This window comes from Theobroma cacao, chromosome 6 (assembly GCF_053813885.1).
Source record: "Theobroma cacao isolate CCN51 chromosome 6, ASM5381388v1, whole genome shotgun sequence".
In the NCBI taxonomy this organism is placed as follows: domain Eukaryota; kingdom Viridiplantae; phylum Streptophyta; class Magnoliopsida; order Malvales; family Malvaceae; genus Theobroma; species Theobroma cacao.
The window spans coordinates 27,935,731-27,957,963 of NC_142644.1; the positions used below are offsets into that span (position 1 = coordinate 27,935,731).

Below are 22,233 nucleotides of genomic sequence, written 5' to 3' on the forward strand. Positions count from 1 at the left end.
AATTTATTTAATTTTTTTCTTTGTTTCTGATGTATTAAAAACAAATACAATTATTGTGTAAAACTAAAACCTTTAGTTTCAAGTTCCTCAATTGGTCACTTTCAAGTAAAACTATAGTATTTTTCCATGCATCAAGATCCATGAGTTCTCGACAAAATCCTCAATCCTTCTTTTACTTAGTTACATGAGCCCCTCCCCTCCAAAATTGTTTTGAAAGATGAAAATGTTCTAACTATGAGAATCTCTGTGATTTGCTACCAATAATCACCACAAGAGCAGATGCCATTTTTGAAGTGATGAAAGCGTGTAGAATCTCTTACAACGATCTCACGCCCAACAATTTTTGCTATGAGCTTAATGGCACTATGGCAGTCGCCGCATACACGAAGGTTCTTCATCACTGTTATTGCGCTGCCCCCTGCAGTAGTAACCAACCCAAATGCAATGGCTAGCCTCTCACTATGATAAGACAACATCTCTTGCTTCTGCTCATCCTCCACATCATGCAAGGCAAACCTCTCGTCAGGCACATAGCCGAACTCTTTCAACTTTCCTCCCAACCAGTCCAGCTTTTGATATATTTCTTCACTGAAAGGATGAGACTTATCTCCAGAAACAAACTCATGTCGAACTCCCCTTACAGTAACCCAACTGCAACCTGGTTGTTTCACAATTCCTCTCTGTTTCATCCGTACTCTCATTCTCGAGACATCACTCCATCGACCAGCAGAAGCATATAAATTAGACAATAGAACATAAGCGGCACTGCAATGTGGTTCTAGATCAAGAATGGATTTTGCAGCTCTTTCAGCTACTTCTAAGTTGGAATGCATCCTGCAAGCACCCAGCAAAGCTAGCCAAACTGTTGAATTTGCTTTCACCTGCATATTTTTAATTAGCTCCTCTGCTTCTTCCAGCTTCCCAGATCGACCCAAGACATCAACCATACAAACATAGTGCTGAAGCTTCATTGCAGTGGATTTATATCGACTAATATACTCAAAAAAGCGTCTCCCCTTTTGCAACATTCCAGAATGGCTGCATGCGGAGAGCAACCCAGTGAAAGTGATCTCATCTGGATCAACTTCAGCATGTATCATTCTTCCAAAGAGTGTCAGAGCCCACATGCCTTGACCATGCTGTGCACATCCAACAATAATTGAGTTCCACGAGACAATATTTTTTTCATCAACACTACTAAATGCAGCTAGAGCATCATTAACATTCCCACATACAGTATACATAACAACTAGAGAATTACCAACAAATGCATCAGCTTCCAGACCTAGCTTGACGGCTACAGCATGGATCTCTTTACCCCTGTCTAGAGTCTCTAATCCACTGCATGAATTCAGAGCACTAGTAAAAGAAGATTGATTTGGGAGAACACTCATTCTTATCATGTCTCCAAAAACCATCAATGCAGATTCATGCCTATGATTCAGGCCATACCCAGTTAAAAGAGCTGTCCATATTACTACATTTCCATGCAATTTCTCATTGAAAACCTTGCAAGCATATTCCATTTCCTTGCAGTTTGCATAAAAAGTTAAAAGCGAAGCACATATAAATTCATCAAAACAGAATCCCAACTTAACAATTTGACCATGAGTCTGAACACCCAAATGCAATGCAATCACATTTGCACAAGCCGTTAACACGCAAGAAAACGTGCTTGAACTCAGCTCAACATCACAACCCACCATCTTCTTAAAAAAAACCAAAGCTTCATCACTCCGTCCATTATAATCCAGCCCACCAATCATTGCAGTCCACGAAATCACATTCCGATTAGGCATCTTCCGAAACAAACTCATTGCCTCCTCAACTCTCCCGAATTTCAAATATCCGTAAATCATCGAATTCCAAGCCGCGACATCCCTCGCAGGCATCTCGAAAAACAACCTTTCAGCCACCTCAACTTTCCCAAACTTCAAGTACCCATTTACCATCGTTGTCCAAGAAACAACATTCCTTCCCGGCATTTCATCGAAAAGCTTCTTAGCCGTAACTAAATCCCCACAATGCAAACACCCTTTAATCATTGAATTCCAAGAAACGGTATCTCTCACCGGCATTTTCTCGAACAGTGCCATTGCATCATCAAGCCGATAACTTTGCGCGTACCCATCAATCATCATGGTGTATAAATGCACCCCAGGGAACGGGATTTTGTTTAAAACCTCGCGAGCTTCGTCTAAGCTTTGGTTCTTTAGGTGATCGGAGAGTAAAAATTTACAATTGGGGGTGCGTGATTTCGGGTTACTAGAAATCGTAGTGAAAGATTGCGACAATATTTTAACATTCGTTGAAGAAAAGGGACGGAAGATTGAGATGGCGAAAAGGGTATTTGAATATTTGGTTTTTTGTAAAAATGCGCGCGAGATTTCGACATTGCATTTGTTCATAACGGTCACCAAAAGGAAAAACAAAGCAACTTCCAAAGATATAATAGGCACTCGTTGATGCCCTTGATCCCTGATGGTCAATGAAAGGCTTCGTATAGGAGTTCCATTGTTATTTTATTTGTTTGAAAATATTTTGGTTATCGATTTTTTGTTTACAAAAAGAAAACAGGGTTAACCCCTGATTTAATGAAAGCTAATTGTGAGAACGGTATGGATGGGCAGTTAAATCTCGAGAAGAAAGATTTTGGCTTGGAGGGGAAAGGCACTCACTTTCCATGTAGCAGATGACACGATGGGGACTGAAAGGGGGTCCAGATGAACTTCCAATCAGCCCTCCATCAACTGGCAAAGAATATAAGAATATGACTTTTCCTCCCGGGAACAACTTACAGCACAAAGCCTAGCTGAGGAATGTACCATTTAAAAAGAATACCTGAAAATGTGAACCAAGCAAGAATCTGGTTTTCTGCTTTTTATGTTCTGAAGGCTTGCCTTGAACATGAAGCATGCTCTTTACAACCCCCCAGAGTTCTTTGGAACCCGCAGCCTTAGCAAGAAAAGAACCAAACACTTCATTTGATGTCATATATATAACCCTCCAATCGACACAAATCACATGTGCCAGTGACAAAGCTTTCCTGCAATTTAGAAACCTTTTCAGAGTCCTGAAAAACTCCTAAACCTCGTTCTTCTTTCTACAGCTTTTCATCTTAACATCATCAGATAGTACAAGGCAATGGCCAACCTTCAATTGAAACCCGTTGCTACACTTCTTTTGCTCCTTAATTTCTGCATGTACGTCATTGTTTTGGGCATTGGTGGATGGGCCATGAATAGAGCAATTGATCATGGTTTTATCATCGGTAAGTTACCTTCCTGTCTTTGACTCTTTGTCAGATATACAATTAGTGAAGGAGTAACCTTATTAACATAAGTAAATATTAAAATATAATGTAGTCATTAGACTCAAGCTGGCTTCTCTATGCGACACTTGCAGGGCCCGACTTCAACCTCCCAGCGCATTTCTCACCCATATACTTCCCCATGGGCAACGCTGCCACCGGATTCTTCGTGACATTTGCTTTGCTAGCAGGAGTTGTTGGTGTAGCATCAGCGATTGCAGGTTTAAACCATGTTCGTTCCTGGAATGCCAATAGCTTGCCATCAGCAGCCTCAGTTGCTGGCGTTGCTTGGACCCTTACTTTACTTGCCATGGGGTCAGCCTCTAACCCTGGCATCTTGAGACACAAGCTTTGATATACTTAAACTTTCACGACGTCAAGCTCCGAATTAAATGCTAATTTGTTTCTATACTAACTAGAATATTTTCTTTTGCAGATTTGCCTGCAAAGAAATTGAGCTTGAAATCAGGAATGCTCGTCTGGTAAGAATGAAATTCAGCTTTCATCCAGTTGTCCGTTCAACTATGTCGGCTTATTCCATCAACGAAACTGCAGTTATATATAAATTTGCTGGCTAATGGTTTTATGTGGTAAATTTAAACATAAACAATCTCTATTTTTGCAGAGAACAATGGAGGCATTCTTGATCATACTTACAGCTACACAGCTCTTTTACATAGCAGCGATTCACGGTAGCGTATAAATGATAACACAGTCGAATGGTTAATGCATGGTGTGTCCTTTTATATATATATATATATATATATATATATATATTTACCCCTAAGAATTTTTCTCTTTGTATTCCTTCGAGTCTTGAGATTACAAACAGGCCGCAAAGGCTGTTTCTGGTTGTGGTGTGATGGGCGTGAATACGATTGGGCTTTTATAAACCTGTAATAAAACAGTTCAGTTCGAAATTTCTGCCGCAATTGACCAGGTTTCTTTCAATCCACATGCTTCTCTCAACGTCCCACGTTGGCCCCAAAACGGCGGCAAACAATAATGCGTCCTTTAAGGATAACTTAGATGGTGTTTTGTAATTAAATAACCTTATGACAGTGGCAGGGGAGGACCATATTAGACCTACGCATAGAACATAGAGAAGAACATCTTTCTTGTTGAGGCAGCATGCATTTGTTTCTTACTTTACAAGGTTGTCAATCAAGGCCTACCATGGTCACCTATTAGTCCACCAAATGAAAACTTCAAGAAGCAACTCTTCAATCCATGACTAAAAGAGTCCCATTAGACACTCCTCGGGTCTTACCTAAGAAAACCAAAATTATAGATTTGCTGAAAGGAACAGAGATTTTCAAAATTCATGAAAATGAAAGCCAAAATAGCAACCATGCTGAAATCACTTCCATAAACCTTGTATTTTTTACGGAAACTACTCCACTCAACCCAAAACAAGAGGAACTAGATACAACACAAACCCAGCTAAGAAGCTACATTGCGAAAGTGCCAATAAAAGAATTTACTTAAAGCTAGGAACGGCTTGCTACTATCAGCGTCAGTGCTATCACTAACACAAAAACTTGTAACTGTTTTTCTAGCTAGGTCTGTTGTCCATTATTCTTAATAAAAAAACATCAAGCCTTGAAATGTAATAGACGTCTAGAAACCAAAGCTTTGTGACTTTGACAAACTGCCATTGTCTACCAAATCCCCATGAACAGATGGTTCTGCATCATAAGAAACCCACAAAACATATCAGACATGTAAAGGGGAATATGTCAACCTTATAAGATGTAAGTATAAAATGGTAGAACCGATGGTATTTAACGCATAAGCAAATTCATCTACAAACCAACAATATGACAAGATCAGTAATGGGCACCACAACATAAAGTTGATCAGGATATTGTTGTCACAGAAGACTGCTTCACAATTGCCCATATCTAAAGTTGTCAAAAAACAAACCAATAAATAATTAGACACAAAAAATTGGAAGACTGTCCCTAACAGACATCCCAATGGTTAGAATTTTGAAACTTTCAACTCAGAAATGTCATGCTCAAAAAACAGGGGGAGATGAAAATACGAGACAAAACCAACTATCAAGAGAATTAAAGACATAAACCAAAATAATATACTAAAATGCTGTCCTCCTAGTATCAATTTCAAGGTACCCAATAAGCTACTAACTGATCACCTATTTAACATGATGAACAGAAACTTATAACAGCACATTAAAGATATGAACAGAAACCTATACATGCATTACATGCAAGTAAAACTTTTACCAAGTTCATGTAAAGAAAATGAAAGTATTAATTAAAAGAATTTACTATAGAGCACACAATTAACCAGAGAGAATTGAACAGGCTATCATAAGGTCTTTCATCATCTCATCATTCATCAAGTATATCTGGTTCAACCAAGAACCATTGGTGATTACTTCAAGCAATGAGGCCATGGCAAATTGCAAAAGAATACCAGATAACTGACAAAACAATCAAATGACAAGCAACAACTTCCAGATCTCAAGTTGCAGTTTCATAGTCCTAGTATTCTTAATACAACCAAAAGCAAAAAGGATATGAGCTACTGAGCATATCTCAATATGCAATATTGCAAATTATAAAGGAAAGTGTAATATACTTTTTAACTCAAAATATAATCCAAACCTTCAATTATCTCCCAGAACCAGTAAAAATATCAAACAATCCACAGCAACTTAACACTGAGGTTCTTTGCACCATTGGTGGAGTTGAAGCAACAAAAGGCTGTGGACCAATTCAGTAATAAACATGAATTCACTTCTCAGTCAAATTAAAAAAGAAAGAACTCAAACTGACACCTCTAGAAAAGAATTAGGGCAAGAAATACCTGCTTTTCAGAATAATCAGGAGTCCCAGATTCTTGGATCTTTTCCGCAACATTACTACTTTCAGCAGTAGAAGTACTTGACAACGGGAATATTTTTCCTTCATTTCCTTCCAATTCATCCCTAGAAAACCCATTTGTTGATGGCAATAATTTCTCTTCACTTTCTTTCAACCCAACTTCAACTACATCAGACACTACCGATTTTTTTAAAGAAATTTCCACAGCATGATCCACTTTCTCTGGCACAGATAACACAGTTTTAACCAAATTGTCAACAGCAGCAGTTTCCACGGCAGAATTACTATCAACATCCCCGAGTTTTTCATTTTCAGCAACCTTCACAACTTCTTCAGACATAATAGTAGCTGACTTATCCTCAATATTATATGAGGTTGCTTCAGGAACAAAGTTAAAGGCTTCTTCCTTCGACTTCTTCTCAGAGGCTTCAGATTCATCATCCGAACTACTACTGCTACTCCTACTGCTGCTGCTAGAGCTCTTATCATGCTCAACGTGTTGAATAATTACACGTGTGCTCTCCATATCCTCCTTAGGTTCCAACTCTTTATCAATTTTAACAGCAACAACATCATCCAATCCTAATTTCTCCGTGCTTTCTAAATCTCTAGCTGCTTCTTCCACTGACTTGTCCTCAGTAACATATGATTGAACAGATGATGGTGCGCTTTTCCCTTCTTCTCTCCCCTGACTGAATGCATTCTGGTGGTTTTGGTCATCCTGAGATGCAGGGGAACCAACATCGCCACCATCACTGTCCCTTTCATCTTGGCTTTTTGGATCATCATTTCCTGGCACCATTTGATTGAATCACAATAGTTCCAGTCACTACGCAGACAACAATTTACCAATACCCTCAAAAAACGACCACAATAAACACTAGAAAAACCGCGGGACAGAATTTCAAATCGATTAAGCAAAATGATTTTCAATAATTTTGATGAAAATATAGCAACTAAAACCAAAACAAATACCAAAAAGCACCGCCCTATAACTTGAAAATGGATACGCAAGTTCATTCAATAACAAGAGTGCAGGTCAAAATCAAGTAAAAGACAGTACACGCTCAAAATTGCCAAAAGACACCTAAACAAATATTGGAAAATCTTTAAAAAAAAACATAAAGTAATCAATAAGTGATTAAAGGACGACAATCCCGATGAAAAGGGACCAAATCAATTAATCAAGGACATGAACTAGAAACTGTATTAGCTATTAGACAATCAAACCAAGCTGATTTGTTTAACCAGATATCTCCAACACACTGCTTCAAAAACTGAATGACGGGGACAGGTGGATAACCGAGCAAAAAAAGTACCAATCTTCGCAAATCCACCAAAAAAACAAAACCCAAAACAAAGATTTAGAGAAAAAGCAAAGCAAAGCAAAGCAAACTACCATGTGGGTTGTTGTTAGTTGATGAATTGATGTTGTTGGCTGCTTGCTCCTTCTTTTTCTTGGCAGCTTTTCTCTTCTTAGCACCTGATGGCATGATTGATTCCCCTTCTCCTCTGTGGGTACTACCAAATTTTTATTCTTCCCTCACAGATCGTGTGGGCTGTGCTGTGGGGTGTCCCCTAATATCCCCTTATTGCCTTGTCTCTCTGCCGCCTGCCTTTCTCTCTATTTGCCTTTTAGGCCTTCTCCCTGGAAAATCCTAGCTGTATAAATAGTGTATTAAGTGGCTGTACTTTGAGCAATTATACTACTATTACTAGCAAAGGGTGAAGCGTCATTCGTTGTTGAATTCAGATTCTCCCTCAAAAACGCTCCTATGCCTATAGCTATCCGCTTGGTTTCTCTTTCAGAGGGTCAAGTTGTTTTTATCCTCTGTGCTTAGCTAACATGGTCTTTTATTTTAAGGCAGGTATCACCTTTTATTGTGTCACTGTTTAATTATTCATTTATATCCACAAATATTTCCTTTTTTTAATGCATTTTAATAGCATACTATATATATTTTTGGGATTTTTGGTGTGTGAATGGGAGGGTTGTTTTTGAATTTTAATGAAAATCATTGAATAAAGGGGGCCCATTTGGGGGAGTTGGTGGGGCCTAAGAGGGAGGCAACGTTGAAAACGGCTTTGAAATGATGAAATTTCAAGTGAGTGGTGTTGATTTTGCCAAGCTAAATGCTTTTCTGATGTGATTAATATGTAGAGTTTAATTTGGAATTTTTGGATTTTAGAAACCGTTGTTTGGGTTGATTTAAGGTGATGGGATTTAAAGCAGGGAGGTCACGTGGCTTTGGGGATTAATTTATAGGCTTTTGGGATTAAAAGTGGGTGCCGGGCAGTCGGCAGAAAACCAGAAAGTTGAGTTGGATTGGGATCAGACAAGAGGAGGGATCTCAATTTGAATTTGAAGATTTGTGTTCACATTTCTTTATTTGAAAAGATAAAAAAAAGTAAAAAAATAAATGAGAATTTTTTTAATATAATATATATATATTTAAATATTTAATTTATTAATTGATGTATGATTATTTTATTATGAATAAATATGTGAATATCTATTATATTATAACTCAATAAGTACAGATAAAGTCAAACAGCCTAAAATGTAAGATATAAGAAATGTAATATGATTTGAATTCTTAGATAGAATTAAATTAAGATTATGATTCAAGGGATTGTTAGCGACTCCTTCACTTCATTTGTAAATATACACTTTACTAAGATCTTTTTTCTCCCCTAAACACTTTCTTTATTCTCTTTAGTTATCTTTATTTATTCTTTTAAAATTTATTTCATAACACCTTATCAGCACGATTCTCTCTCTCAAGTTTTTGAATTATTTTGTTTCATCATCTTCAAGCTTCAAAAGAATTTCAATAGTTGGTCTTTAATTTTTGATTGTAACAAAATCAGGTAAGTGACTTGATATCTTTTCAGTATTTCTATTCTCTTAAAATCAACCTGAATATGAATTTTACTATCATATAATATATATTATATTATGTCTTTTAATTGGAAAGTGAATTTGCTATTATATAGCTATTAATGAAAAATTATAATGTCCATTACCTGAAGTAAATGTGACAAACGAGTTACTAATAAAAAAAATTATAAATTTGTCTATTATCTGAAGTGCATGCGACATCATTTAATAATTATGGTCATGGTCATGAATCTATCTTCATGAATCTATTTTTTCCCTGAAGTGAATGCCACATCATTTAATAATTATGATCATGGATATGGAAGAAGTGGATAATAATTTTACCATCAAAATCTAAGAATAAGTTTACCACCAAAAGTAGATGGATAATTTTACCACCAAAAGTAAATGAATACCCATCAAAAAGTGAATGAATACTTTCAACCCATCAAAAGTTGATGAATAATGAAAATAAAAAAATGAAAGAAAAAAAAAGAGATGGGGAATATAGAAAACTTATTGTCATTAATGTGGCATGAAAGATCATTGGTCACGTACCTATTGTACATTTTAAATTTTACTAAGTATCACTGAAAATTAAAATATCTTGTCATGATTTTAATCATGGCCAAGTTGATATTGCACATCAAGATATTTATCCACCTTGAAGGAGGAATTGATTATATGATTGGTAATAAAATATCTATTATTGATTTTCTTGTCCTGAAGAAAGAATTGTTCATTCGATTGGTAATAAAATATCTATTATTGATTTTCTTGTCCTGAAAAAAGGATTGATCATTCAATTGGTAATAGAAATATCTGAGAATGAATTTAATAGTAATTAGTATATTTAGTATAACTATATTATGAAGATGCTTTACCATGCTTAAATGATATGTTCTTATTATATGTTTTAATTCTATATTTAATATTCTTTTATGTTAACTTGTAAGTTTTTTATTATATATATTTATGAATATTCATATTGTTGGATCTAAGATCTATTATGTAAATATATGTCTAGCAGACATTGCTATAACACACACTATATTTTAAGACAAGAATTTTTTTCCTACTTGACAAAAAAAATCAGTGTCAATTCAATATCTTGTAGTACAAGATTAATTTAAGGCTCTAGAATAGCTAATATTTTACTACCTTAAAGATGTATTATTTTCTATTAAGTCTCAAAGACGTTTATTAAGTTTTAAAGATATTTATCTGAATATATGTCATATTGAGACAACGAATGAAAGAGACACTTAATACATCTATATTACATCTATAATCTCAAGTAGAAAGTGTGTGTTGAAAAAAAAATTACTCGCTCTATTCTTAGAATTAAACTATATAAATATTAGAATAATTAAAATTTATAGTAAACCAGAAGTTTATTAATAATTTTAATGTTTGGCATGACCGGTTGGACCATCTCGGATCAATAATGATGCAAAAAAAAATGATGAAAAATTTATATGATCATTCATTGAAAAACCAAAAAAAATTTCAATCTAATAAATTTTATGTGCTGCTTGCTCTGAAGGTAAATAAATTATAAGGCTATCACCAGCTAAAGTTGGGATTCAATTTTCTACGTTTTTGAATAATGTTCAAGGTTATATATGGATTCATATATCCACCATGTGGACCATTTAAATATTTTACAGTTTTAATCGATGTATCGACTAAATGGTCACATGTGTGTTTATTATCAGCTTGCAATTTAGCATTTGTAACTATTCATTTGCAAGCACATTTTCCTAGTTATGTAATCAAGATTATTTATCTTGATAATGCTGGTAGATTTACATCTCAAGCCTTTAATATTGCATATTAGTTGAAATAATTATTGAACAGCCTGTTACTTATACTTATACACAAAATGGTCTAACAGAATTATTTATCCGACACTTCCAACTGATTTCAAGGCCATTAATTATGAAATTCAAACTCTCAATGTTGACTTGGGGGCATGCCATTTTGGATATAGCAGCATTTGTATTCATCAGACCAAACGAGTTATTATAAATTCTCTTTATACAATTGGTTTATGGTCAGGAACCAAATATTTCCCATCTACGAATTTTTTAGATGTGTGGTATATGTTTCAATTGCTATACCATAACGCACAAAGATGGGTCTTCAAAGGAGATTAGAAATATATGTTGGATACAAATCTCCATTTGTAATTAAATATTTAGAATTATTGATATGAGATTTATTCATGACAAAGTTTGTCAATTGTTATTTTAATGAAACAATTTTTCCAACATTAGGGAAAGAAAATAAGCAGCTGAAAGAAAAAATTTCTTAGAGTAAATTATCATTATCTAGTTTTGATCATCGCACAAAGCAATATGAACTTAAAGTTCAAAAGATAATTATTTTACAAAATATTGTAAATAAGTTGCCAGACGTATTTACTGATTTAAAGGGAATAACTAAATCTTATATACCAGCTGCAAATGCTCCTATTAGCATTGATGTCCCTGTAGGACAAGGCACGCCAGAAGCATGAAAATCAATCGATTTCAAAGATAAAATCCTCGAAAAATAAAAAGAGCAAATATTTAATATGGTCAGAAAGAGGAAGTAGAACCCCTAGAAGAGACCATTAACATAATTGAGAAAAATTTCAGAAGAAATTCAGGTACTTGAAATCATTGAAAATGAAGAGATCTCAATCAATTATGTCATGATGGGAAAAGATGGAACTGATAAATAAACGTCGACGATATTTTGTATAGAGCTCAATATTATGAAAGAAAAATGAGGATCTTAAACTTATATTTATTAAAGAATGTAGACATATAAATGATTGACCAATGTAGAAAGACGCAATCAAATTGGAATTTAATTTAATTAAAAAATGTAAAGTTTTTGGACCTGTAGTCCCTACATCAAATGATGTAAAACTAATGAGATATAAATGGATATTTATGCGAATACGAAATGAGAAAAATGAGATTATGAGATATAAAACACGGCTTATCGCACAATATTTTACACAAAGATCTAGTATTAAATATGAAAATAAATATTCTCTGTGGTGGACACGATTATAATTCTATATTAACTAATCTGGTAATAAATGAGAAAATGAAAATGCGTCTAATGAATGTAGTGCAGCCTATTTATATGGCTCATTTGATATCGATATCTATATAAAAAGCCTTGAAGGATTTAAGTTGCCTGAAACACAAAATTTGAACTCTCGAGAAATTTACTCGATTAAATTAAATAAATCTTTATATGGATTAAAGTAATTCAGATACATGTGGTATAATCCTCTTAGTGCAAATTTGTTGAAATAAGGCTATAGTAATAATCCTATACACTCATGTATTTTATAAAAGGGGTTTAGATATGAATTGATTATAATTATTGTTTATGTTGATGACTTGAACATTATTGGAACTCTTGAAGAGTTATCAAAAGCCGTGGATTACTTAAAGAGAGAATTTGAGATGAAAGATATTTGAAAAATAAAGTTTTGTTTGAGTCTTTAAATTAAACACTTGATAAATGGAATATTTGTCCAATAATATAATTTTATAGCAAAAAGTGCTAAAATGGTTTTATATAGAGAAAGCATATCCATTGAGTTCACCAATGGTTGTAAGGTTATGAGATATGAAAAAAATACTTGTTTTGACCTCGTGAGGATAATGAAGAATTTCTTGGTCCTGAAGTATTGTGTCTTATTGCAATTGGAGTACTAATGTATCTTGCTAGCAATACATGACTTGATATATCAATTGCAGTGAATTTATTAGCAAGGTATAGTTCTTTTCCAACTCGAAGACATTGAAATGGAATTGAACATATACTTTGATATCTCCGAGGAGCAATGGATATGGCTTATATAATTCAAATGCATCAAAATAAAATTTAATTAGTTATGCAGATGCAGAATATTCATCTAATCCACACAAAGCTCGATCCCAGATAGGTTATTTGTTCACATATGGAGGTATGTGTATTTTATGACATTTTATAAAGCAAACTATAGTTGCTTCTTCTTCTAGCCATGCAGAAATTTTAGCAACTCATGAGTAAGTTATGAATGTGTCTAGTTAAGATTTGTAACTTAACATATTCGAGAAACGTATGGCATGTCAACAAAGAAGAAAATTTCAACAATGTTATACGAGAATAATACTGCTTGCATAGCACAGTTAAAAGAAAGATATATTAAAAACGATCGAACAAAACACATAGTTCGCCAAAAATTTTCTTCACTCATGACCTTCGAGAAAAGGATGAAATTAATGTTCAACAAATTCAGTCAAGTGACAATCTAGCAGATTTATTCACTAAAGCCCTTCTTACTGCAACATTTGAAAAATTGGAATGCGTCATTTAAAAGATCTCTATAATGCAGTCATCAAGAGGAGTAAAATATGTGTTATACTCTTTTCCTTCATAAAGGTTTTTCCCATTGGGTTTTTCTTGATAAGGTTTTTAATGAGACAGTATTTCATAAGCGTATTTTTGAAAAGAATTATGTACTCTTTTTCCTTCACTTGGATTTTTTTTCATGATGTTTTTTCCTTATAAGGTTTTAACGAGACATATTCTTAATGCAATAGACATTCAAGGGGGAGTGTTATGAATAAATATGTTAATGTCCATTATATTATAACCCAAAAAGTGCAGACAAAGTCAAACAGCTTAAAAGGCAAGATACAATAAATGTAATATGATTTGAATTCTTAGATAGAATTAGATTAGGACTATAATTTAAGGGATTGTTAGCCTATAAATAGACTCATTCACTTCATTTGTAAATATACACTTCAATAAGATATCTTTTCTCCCCCTAAACATTTTCTTTCTTCTCTTTAATTATCTTTATTTGTTCTTTTAAAATTTATTTCATAACATATTTATTTAAAAAGTAAAATTTAAAATTTTTTAATTAAAAAAATTATAAATATATATTTCTTATTTAAAGATATTTGTTATTAAGGGAAACGAATAACGATCGATTCCGTTCTAGAAGTAGTTCCAGTTTTAGAGATACATGGTGATGACTAAACAGGAAAAGAATCATGTAACTATATTAGTCTGTGTTGTAATATATAATCAAATTGCATCTTTTCTATGACTATTTTTGTTTTAATATGTGCTAATGTTACGAGTCATTAATTTTTCCTTAAAACATTAGTTTGATAAGATGTGTATGGCTTATGTTTATACATTTTTAAAAATTTATTTTTTGGTCTAATGTAAGATTATGATACTTATTTTTACATCAATCGTGAATGTAATTATTAAAATTTATATAAAGGTTTAAATCAATCACTTTTAACAACTTGAATTTAAATTTTTAAAAATCACATAAATAATATAAAAAAATTATTAAATCACTGTATTTAAACCTGAATTGTTAGAATTAATTTTAAAGTAATCCTGTTGTTCGATTGGTGATGCCCGTACATGAAAAACGTTAAAAAGTGTGGTAAGAGTATAATAGGAATATGGTGAAATGTGATTGAAGCAATGAAGTCGGCAAAGGTACGAAAACATTTCCAAGATGAGGGAATTGGAGTGGTTTGGTTTTTAATAGGAATGCCCATATTTTTGACCGTATAAAGACTCATAACATAAATTTTATGCAGCACAATGTACCTCACATTTAATGCTAGTCATTTTCATGTTTTGTATGTTAGCATTAGGATTTCAATTCTCACATCCAACCCCAAAATAATAACATTACTATATGCTTAATAAGATTTTGTATTTATCCAAAAGAGACCAATAATTACCCTTCTACCAGAAGAACCCACAATGGCTCTGCAAAGCATGCAGTCTTTCCCTCACTGCTTCAGTCTTCTGCTGTCTATCAAAAATTCTGCCATTCCTTTGTTTCCATTTTCCTCATTTTTTCCACCTCTATTTCTTCCCTTTTCACTTCTAACATGCATCATACACCCTTTTTTTTTTTTTTGTCATAAATAAATAATTAATTACTTAAATAATCGAATTATGGTTATCTATATTAAACATTGACTAATAATTCTTATCCAATTAATTGAACTTACATTTTGGAAGCAATATTTTTTGGTTCCATATAGTATGCACTCATAATATAGGCCTTCAACGTTTGTATTTGCTTTACTTATAAGATTTCTAAAATAAAAACATAAGAAAATTTCGAATCAAACACATAAATTAATTTATAGTCATATTAACTATGATAAATATTACAGAAATCTATAAACCAAGCGAAAATGGCCAATGATAAGTTGACAACACAGATTTAAATTGCCAAAACCAAGTAAAATTATGTGGGTGAAAAACAGACTCAGTGCTTGTTTAGCTTGACTTTTTTTCAGCTTATCTACATCTTAAAAATAAACGTTAGACCAAACATAAAATATTAAAAAGCTTTTAAAAAAAGTAACTTTTTTTAAAAAAATAAAATTTTGAAAAAAAATACTTAAGGAAAAGCTCCTGTGATGAGTTTTTTCTTTTCTTCTTTTAAAAATACAAGAGAATTTTTATTTTTATTCAAAAAATATCTTCATATGTTAAAAATAATTACAATATTATTTTTTTAAAAAAAATACTCTTTACGATAATTTTAATCAAAATTATAACTTATAAAAAAAATTTATAAAAAAAATTTACTAAATAAATTTAACTTAATTTTAAAAATTATTATTTTTCATAAAAATTTTATAATAACTTTTAAATTAAAAAAAAAGTCAAACCAAACAAGCTCTCAAACTATATGTAACTACGGTAAAGTCATAAAGAAGCAAAGTTTGTAGAAAACAGTTTGTTAATTCATTACTTTGATCCTTCGGTTGGTTTTCTTTGATTATTGCTTATTTTCGTTTCTTTCATTCGTATACTTTCATCGACAACCATGGATTATGATGTAGTAAAAGGAGCATCAAGGAATGGTTTAACTATGGAGTGGATCAACCTTAAGACTCTCGGCAAGGTTCGTATGGAGTTGTTCACTTGGTGTGAAGCCCATAAAACCTGTTCTTGATCAATGTTTTGCTGTGAAATCTTGTCTTTATCAAAATTCCATTTCAGTTCTAAAGGAATTCAAGAAATATTGTTCAATGCTCTGGTGATATATATGTTGAGCATTGATCGAGAAGGGCCGGTGGTTTACAATTTGTTTCTTCAATATGCTCCCGGTGGTAGTCTTTTGGACTTGATGATCAAAGAAATATGGGGGCAAGATACCGGAATGTGGTGTTAAGTGTTATGCGAGACTGCTGGTTGAAGGGATTCGGGTTATTCATGAGAAAGGCTATGTTCACTGTGATCTTAAGCCAGAAAACATCCTTGTTTATCCTTTTGATAAGTATGGTTCGATTAATACTCTAAAGATTGCTGATTTTGCCCTGGCTAAGCAACCTGGAGGGAAAGCAGATGGGCCAGCTGGGATGCTAAAGTTTCCAGGTACAGCGGTTTACATGCCACCAGAATCTGTTGCCGATGCGGAAATCAGTGCTTCATTAGATATATAGTCATTAGGGTGCGTTGTTCTTGAGATGATTACTGGAAAACTACCATGGGAATGTATGAACCTGACGGATTAGGCGATCAAGCTCTTATCTTTGAGGAATTTGCCAAAAATACCCGAAAACTTGTCGAGCGCAGGGAAAGATTTCTTAATGAAGTGTTTTGCAAGGGATCCTAGTGAAAGGTGGACTGCTGATATGCTGTTAAGCCATCCTTTTCTCCTTCCAGACTGCACTTGGTTGCCATATCTGATAAACTCTCTTCCCTCTGCTCAAGCTGATAGAATGATGCTACTTGTCTAGTGGGAAGAAATCAGAGAACTGAAGTAGCGAGCTGCTCTTCAGTCTCTCCAGCTCTTCCCTATCGTGAATGGGTCAAAACCAACTTTCATATATATGCTGTAAAACTTTTTTTTGGCTTGAACTTGTTCTGCAATTTCAATGCCATGTGTAATAGAATAATAAAACAATGCAATAGTGATTAAAAAAATGTACTAAATCAACTAAATCCCACTCCTTGGAAAGACCTTATAATTTACTGGTGATTTATTCTGTGATTCTGTTAGAACACTGGTTTGACTAATTCCCACTCATGCTGTCAACAGGGAGAAAGCATCACTATCAAAGGTTGCCACATTTGAGAATACTGCAACAATGATCACGAGCACAGATGGAATCTTATCCTTCTTGGTTCCTATACCATGAGCACCCCTGAAAACACCAAAGAAGGAAATGGAATGTAAAATTGCGGAATTAGGAATCAACTAAGCCATTGTATAATGGTCAAGTCAGGTTCAACCCTTTTTCCCCCCTCACCCTGCGATGATAACCATTACCAAATATTGATCTTTCACTTCCTTGCTCTTTCCTTTGGTTTAGACATTTTTATTCAATTTTATTCTCATTAAAGCCTACTATTTTTTCTACTTAATGGAATTAATTAAAGAAAAATTGCAATGGTTTACCAAAATATATTTCATCTACGGTACCCAAATTGGGCCAAGAAAACTAAGCCCAATAAAGAACAAAGCCCGCAAAGAGATTCGGGCTCAGAGCTTTCCGAAAAGGAAGTCAAAGGAAAAAGCCAATTATTTTTTGTCAGTCCATCCAACGGTTCAAATCCAGAGGAGATGCTACACCTCTGTATCACAGGAAAAAGTCTGAAAGAACTAAAATTACGACATTAAAGAAGGGTTCAGAGGAAAATCAAGACAAGGGCTTATACAGCAGTTAACGTAGACACAGCTGTCAGATCTGATAAGCCTATCGTCAGTCAATAATTTAAAATTCAGATTTAAAGAAAATCCCATTTTGGCAATCTGTTTTGCTGTGAAGTTGAAAGGATCTGAAGGGTTTAGCAGAAGCAGCAATGGATGCTTTGAGGAAGCAAGCCAGCAAGCTCAGAGAACAAGTCGCCAAGCAACAGCAGGCAATTTCATCACTACCCTTTTCTTTTTTTCTTTTTAAAGTTTTTTGGCTTTATTGAGAACTGGGTGCTGTTCTAGTTGGTTGCTGGGGAAATGTAGGAAAGCAAAGACCTGTTTTTTGGAGAACTCAATCTTTAATGGAACATTTAGCATTATCTCAACAATTTAATCTTTAATTCCTGTTACATAATACATTCGACCCCCAAATTTCTAGAATTCAAAGTAATCAAAGATATTAAGTCTGCAATATTGTTATTTATCCATTTATTAAAACCAAGGAGAAAAGAAAACAAAAAGAATTAAAGATTGAATTGTTGAGGTAATTTTAAATATTCAATCTAGTTTATAATAGTTTCAGTGGTCTAATTCTTTTTAGCACATTAGCTAGATTTATCAAAATTTGGAAGTTGATGAGAGTGAAAACAATAATTGGGTTCATTTTCTGCTATCTATGCTGAAAAAAACTATAGCTACCATTACAAAAAGTTTTTTTTTTTTTTTTTGCATTCCCCCCTTTTCTTACATATGGAAAAGAGTAGTAGAGTTTCAAAAGTTTGTATTATTTCAAGGTTTCATCCTTTACCTTCTAGTTTCTAAGGAAGAGTGTGTTTATTGAGGAAAAGATAAGTGAAAGTTAAGTAATCAGGGAGATGTTAAGTGCTTCGAAACATCTGTTATGTTTTGATTGACTGGCTTTATCTTTTAATATTAATTGCATTTAGTCTACACATGGCACAAGATTTGATTTTGTGTTAAGCTGCTTGAATGAAATTTGTCTTGGTAAACACATGGATGCCATTCATTTGGATACCTTGTTAGAAGCATGCTTGTCCGTCAAAAGCTTTCTCTTCCTACTGTCTTCCACAGGTGTAATTTTGATTGGAATGATTAGTTACTTTGAATTCTTGCATGTTTATGTTAGTTTGCTAGTTCCATTTTGCTTTAAAAGAATAATATCATCTCCTATTGAGCTAGAAAACTTGTTTTGCAGGCTGTAATAAAGCAATTTAGTGGAACTGGTTATGAGAGCTCAGATGTAGTAGTTATTGATGAGATTGAGATGCAGAGACATCAACAACTGGACAAACTGTACAGGTCCACTCGTTCAGGAAGGGTAATGATAATTTCCCTTTCATTTTTGTGAAACGTAAATATGAAAATCATGTTTCACGTTCCTTTATTATTCATGATTCTTCTTCTTGAAAAAGGACTGAATACTCATATGATTACCTGTTATTTTCATTAAGAATGAAGCCATTATCAGCATGTGATTTTACTGAAACTTAGCTAGGAACCTATATCATCTCCCTTTAACGCATCCTCTGTACTTGAGTTGGAGTTACAGTTACAGACCCTTGGCATCATTTTAAAAAGGAACAAAATTTTGTGAGACTACTGACATTGCTTTATAACATTCTGATACTTTAGCAGCTTGGTTACATTATTCTCTCCTGGCAACTTTCATAAAGATTGATTTCCTTTAATTTTGTTATTATATTTACAGCAAATTTTGTAGATCAATGGAATTTTTGCTTAATGCACATTTCTTCTTCCTTTCAGGATTTCCAGAAAGATGTTATTAAAGCTGCAGAAGCATTTACAGCTATCGGGTATAAGCATATTGAAACAGGTGCAATGTTTTTTCTTACTTTTTGAATTATATTGTCCTATTATTAATATAATTGGAATAACTAACATATATTTTGCAGATAAGCCTTTGCACTTATGGTCTTAATCTTTATGATAATCAGGAACCAAGTTCTCTGAAGAATGCTGCCAATATGGAACTGAAAATAGTGAAAACATCAATGAAAACATTCTTGCCAAAGCTGCAGCTATTTATGGTGATGGTCGTAAACATGTAGAGAAGGAGCAAGAAGATTTAATTAAGCTGTTATCCCAACAGGTTTGACTTTTATCAGATGTTATGCTTTTTGACATGTTTTTTTTATCATATCAGAAAATAGATTTTAGTGATGATACTAGTAGACACATTCAATCCAAAATGAGTATGATGCTTTCATTGCTCTCCCTTTTAAATGTTACAAAACTGCAATCTTGTATATATGCAGAGAATCTATAATTCCTAGTTCACAATTCAATGAAACTTGTCCTATTGCGTACTTTGTTTACATTACAATGAGAATAACAAGTGCCAAGTAGAAATATGATCCTCCTATTTCCAAATGCATTAGGTCTTGGATCCCTTGAGAGCAATGTTCACTGGTGCTCCTTTGGAAGATGCTCGTCATCTTGCTCAACGCTATAGTCGAATGAGACAGGAAGCAGAGGCGCTGGTAATTAGAAAGCTGAGCTTCCTGTGCATTAGTAATTGTCTATATATTAAACATCAGTTTAAATTTTCTATTCTTAAAATTTGCTTCAGAAACCTATATTTCATACTGAATATGAAAAGCAAACAGGCGGCAGAGGTTTCCAGAAGACAAGCACGAATAAGAGAAGTTCCTCTTCCTGAAAATGTTGCAAAGTTGCATGCAGCTGAAGCAAGGATGCAGGAACTTAAAGCAAATATGGCAGTTCTGGGTAAAGAAGCTGCTGCTGCATTGGCTGCTGTTGAAGCACAGCAGCAAAGACTGACTTTACAGAGGCTTGTAGCTATGGTATGCGTGCACATTACTTCAGTATAGACAGTCTCCAAGTTGAAGCTTATCTTAATTCATAGATGACATTCAAGATTTGCTCTATGCATTTGTAGGCTGGAGGGGAAAAGACTTATCATTTAAGAGTAGCTGCTATTCTTAATGAGATTGAAGCTGAGGTTAGTTCCAGGCTTCGTTGTTTCTGGTATAGAAACCTTTTATATTTGAATTATGTAAAAATATACCTTTATGTGGAACTTGTGTCAGATGGTCTCCGAGAAACAGCGTAAAGAATCTGCTCCTCCTGTGATTGCACCAGAGAATGGCACAGAGAAAACCATGTATTACTTGGCTGAAGTAAGTTTACCTAATCTTGGAAATTTGAACAATGTTCTTACAAGTAGGTTCATCAGCAATCAATCCTGTTTTACACAAAAGCATAACATTGGAGACCAAAAAAAAAAAAAAAACACAAGAAAATTATTTGATGGTTGAAGACATTAACTTATTGTTAGATATGCATTTTACATTTTTCATTGGACAGCGAAATTAGAATGAATCAAGTAGTTGCTCTAACTTGTGAGCTTCTCTTCCTTGGAGGGGCTTCTTACAAATATTGGACCCTTTTAGGAGAATGAAGCACTAATATTTTTAGTTTCTTGTCACAGGTAATGCATCCTTTTTTTGCTGCATCCGAGAAGGAGCTGAGCTTGGCAGTAGGTGACTTTGTTGTTGTGCGAAAGGTCTTCTATTTCCTTTTTAAGCCTTATACCTAACTTGCATGTAGGTTGCATTTAGCTCAATAGTGAGGTCTAGGTTATGGTTGTAGAGATCACTCTAAGCTAATATAAAGGGCAGAAAAAGGAAGAGAAATGCTGGAAACTTTTTCACTTGTTGCATAGCTTGCAATTCATGAAGTTTTGCACAAAATATGCCTTATTGGATACTCTGGGGCCAGTCCTTTTCAATCCTACATTAAATTGGCTCTAGCTTAAGCTTTTGATTGCAGTGAATGCCATGCTTTGCTTTGATGCCTCCAAAAGCAAATAATAGAAATAAAATTTAAACTATAAATTTAGATTTCATTTTGTGTGTGGGTGGGTGGGTGGAGAGATCTATTTACTTGTTCAGATTTTTAAAACTTCGTATGCTTATGCAGGTAAGCCCATCTGGATGGTCAGAAGGAGAATGCAAGGGTAAAGCAGGGTGGTTTCCATCGGCATATGTTGAGAAGCGCCAGCGACTTCCCTCCAATGATCAGGCTGGTGAAGTCTATTGACTTATAAGCATTTATCACTCTAGAAAAAAGGGCATGGCTTTTCTCTTTAGTCTGTGTGATTTTTATTCTTTACTGGAAAAAGGCATATTATGCTCTAGTAATCAGATGGGTTCTTTTAAAATGTTCATTCTCTTGCCTTATATGTATTGTAAGATAAAAAGAAAAAGTTACCATGCGTTGGTGTCTGTATTCTTTTATCACCTTCCGGATAGCATAATAGCAGTATGTTTGCATGTTTCTTGAGCTGCAACCTGGAGATGAAGGGATTGATCTATAAGGAGCTGGTTCCGTGTTTCCTTGCTGTAGGCATGTACTATGTAGCATTTCATGGAAGTTGGAGGTCATGGATTTGAATCTTGGAAAATGTCCAAAGAGTTTTGTTTCTCTTTAT

The 22,233-nt window shown here is 33.9% G+C and overlaps 4 protein-coding genes and 1 pseudogene across 6 annotated transcripts; 3 read left to right on the forward strand and 2 right to left on the reverse strand.

Moving 5' to 3' along the window:
* Nucleotides 1–50: 50 nt before the first annotated feature.
* Nucleotides 51–2,791, reverse strand: LOC18596573 (Pentatricopeptide repeat (PPR) superfamily protein). The gene has a single exon (XM_007025139.3). It carries the CDS (start codon nt 2,406–2,408, stop codon nt 255–257), a length of 2,154 nt encoding a protein of 717 aa, XP_007025201.3. The 5' UTR covers nt 2,409–2,791; the 3' UTR covers nt 51–254.
* A 201-nt stretch (nt 2,792–2,992) lies between these two features.
* On the forward strand, nt 2,993–4,230 carry LOC18596574 (membrane protein PM19L). Its single transcript, XM_007025140.3, has 4 exons — nt 2,993–3,271; nt 3,406–3,625; nt 3,747–3,792; nt 3,936–4,230. The coding sequence occupies exons 1-4, from the start codon at nt 3,145–3,147 to the stop codon at nt 4,011–4,013; spliced, it is 471 nt and encodes a 156-aa protein (XP_007025202.3). The 5' UTR covers nt 2,993–3,144; the 3' UTR covers nt 4,014–4,230.
* Nucleotides 4,231–4,641: 411 nt separating this feature from the next.
* LOC18596575 (uncharacterized) lies at nt 4,642–8,001 on the reverse strand. Of its 2 annotated transcripts, XR_001928529.2 has the most exons (5): nt 7,562–8,001; nt 6,146–6,954; nt 5,944–6,042; nt 5,124–5,214; nt 4,642–4,998 (listed from the first exon to the last, which is right to left on the reverse strand). XR_001928529.2 is itself a non-coding variant. In XM_007025143.3 (4 exons), exons 1-3 carry the CDS (start codon nt 7,653–7,655, stop codon nt 5,950–5,952), a joined length of 996 nt encoding a protein of 331 aa, XP_007025205.3. In that variant the 5' UTR covers nt 7,656–7,999; the 3' UTR covers nt 4,642–4,998; nt 5,944–5,949. The 2 variants fall into 2 exon arrangements, 1 of the variants encoding a protein (XP_007025205.3); XM_007025143.3 differs by lacking the exon at nt 5,124–5,214 and having other exon boundaries at nt 7,562–7,999.
* Nucleotides 8,002–16,145: 8,144 nt separating this feature from the next.
* LOC148762253 (mitogen-activated protein kinase kinase kinase 20-like) lies at nt 16,146–16,839 on the forward strand (annotated as a pseudogene).
* An 873-nt stretch (nt 16,840–17,712) lies between these two features.
* On the forward strand, nt 17,713–22,232 carry LOC18596577 (SH3 domain-containing protein). Of its 2 annotated transcripts, none has more exons than XM_088807265.1 (10): nt 17,713–17,965; nt 18,955–19,077; nt 19,524–19,593; nt 19,715–19,869; nt 20,159–20,260; nt 20,387–20,584; nt 20,680–20,742; nt 20,831–20,920; nt 21,232–21,279; nt 21,723–22,232. In XM_088807265.1, the coding sequence occupies exons 1-10, from the start codon at nt 17,906–17,908 to the stop codon at nt 21,840–21,842; spliced, it is 1,029 nt and encodes a 342-aa protein (XP_088663391.1). In that variant the 5' UTR covers nt 17,713–17,905; the 3' UTR covers nt 21,843–22,232. The 2 variants fall into 2 exon arrangements, with proteins under 2 accessions (XP_088663391.1, XP_017978897.1); XM_018123408.2 differs by having other exon boundaries at nt 17,715–17,965; nt 21,232–21,306.
* Nucleotide 22,233: the final 1 nt, after the last annotated feature.

What these genes read in the sequence shown, in the direction of transcription:
- LOC18596575 (XM_007025143.3), bottom strand. Translation starts at nt 7,655, where the DNA reads ATGCCATCAGGTGCTAAGAAGAGAAAAGCTGCCAAGAAAAAGAAGGAG. An exon ending in AACTAACAACAACCCACATG is followed by an intron (nt 6,955 to 7,561) that starts GTAGTTTGCTTT and finishes AAATGGTGCCAG; the next exon opens with GAAATGATGATCCAAAAAGC. An exon ending in CTGATTATTCTGAAAAGCAG is followed by an intron (nt 6,043 to 6,145) that starts GTATTTCTTGCC and finishes ATTGGTCCACAG; the next exon opens with CCTTTTGTTGCTTCAACTCC.
- LOC18596577 (XM_018123408.2), top strand. Translation starts at nt 17,906, where the DNA reads ATGGATGCTTTGAGGAAGCAAGCCAGCAAGCTCAGAGAACAAGTCGCC. An exon ending in AAGTCGCCAAGCAACAGCAG is followed by an intron (nt 17,966 to 18,954) that starts GCAATTTCATCA and finishes CTTGTTTTGCAG; the next exon opens with GCTGTAATAAAGCAATTTAG. An exon ending in ACTTTGTTGTTGTGCGAAAG is followed by an intron (nt 21,307 to 21,722) that starts GTCTTCTATTTC and finishes ATGCTTATGCAG; the next exon opens with GTAAGCCCATCTGGATGGTC.
- LOC18596574 (XM_007025140.3), top strand. Translation starts at nt 3,145, where the DNA reads ATGGCCAACCTTCAATTGAAACCCGTTGCTACACTTCTTTTGCTCCTT. An exon ending in TGATCATGGTTTTATCATCG is followed by an intron (nt 3,272 to 3,405) that starts GTAAGTTACCTT and finishes CGACACTTGCAG; the next exon opens with GGCCCGACTTCAACCTCCCA. An exon ending in AAATCAGGAATGCTCGTCTG is followed by an intron (nt 3,793 to 3,935) that starts GTAAGAATGAAA and finishes CTATTTTTGCAG; the next exon opens with AGAACAATGGAGGCATTCTT.
- LOC18596573 (XM_007025139.3), bottom strand. Translation starts at nt 2,408, where the DNA reads ATGAACAAATGCAATGTCGAAATCTCGCGCGCATTTTTACAAAAAACC.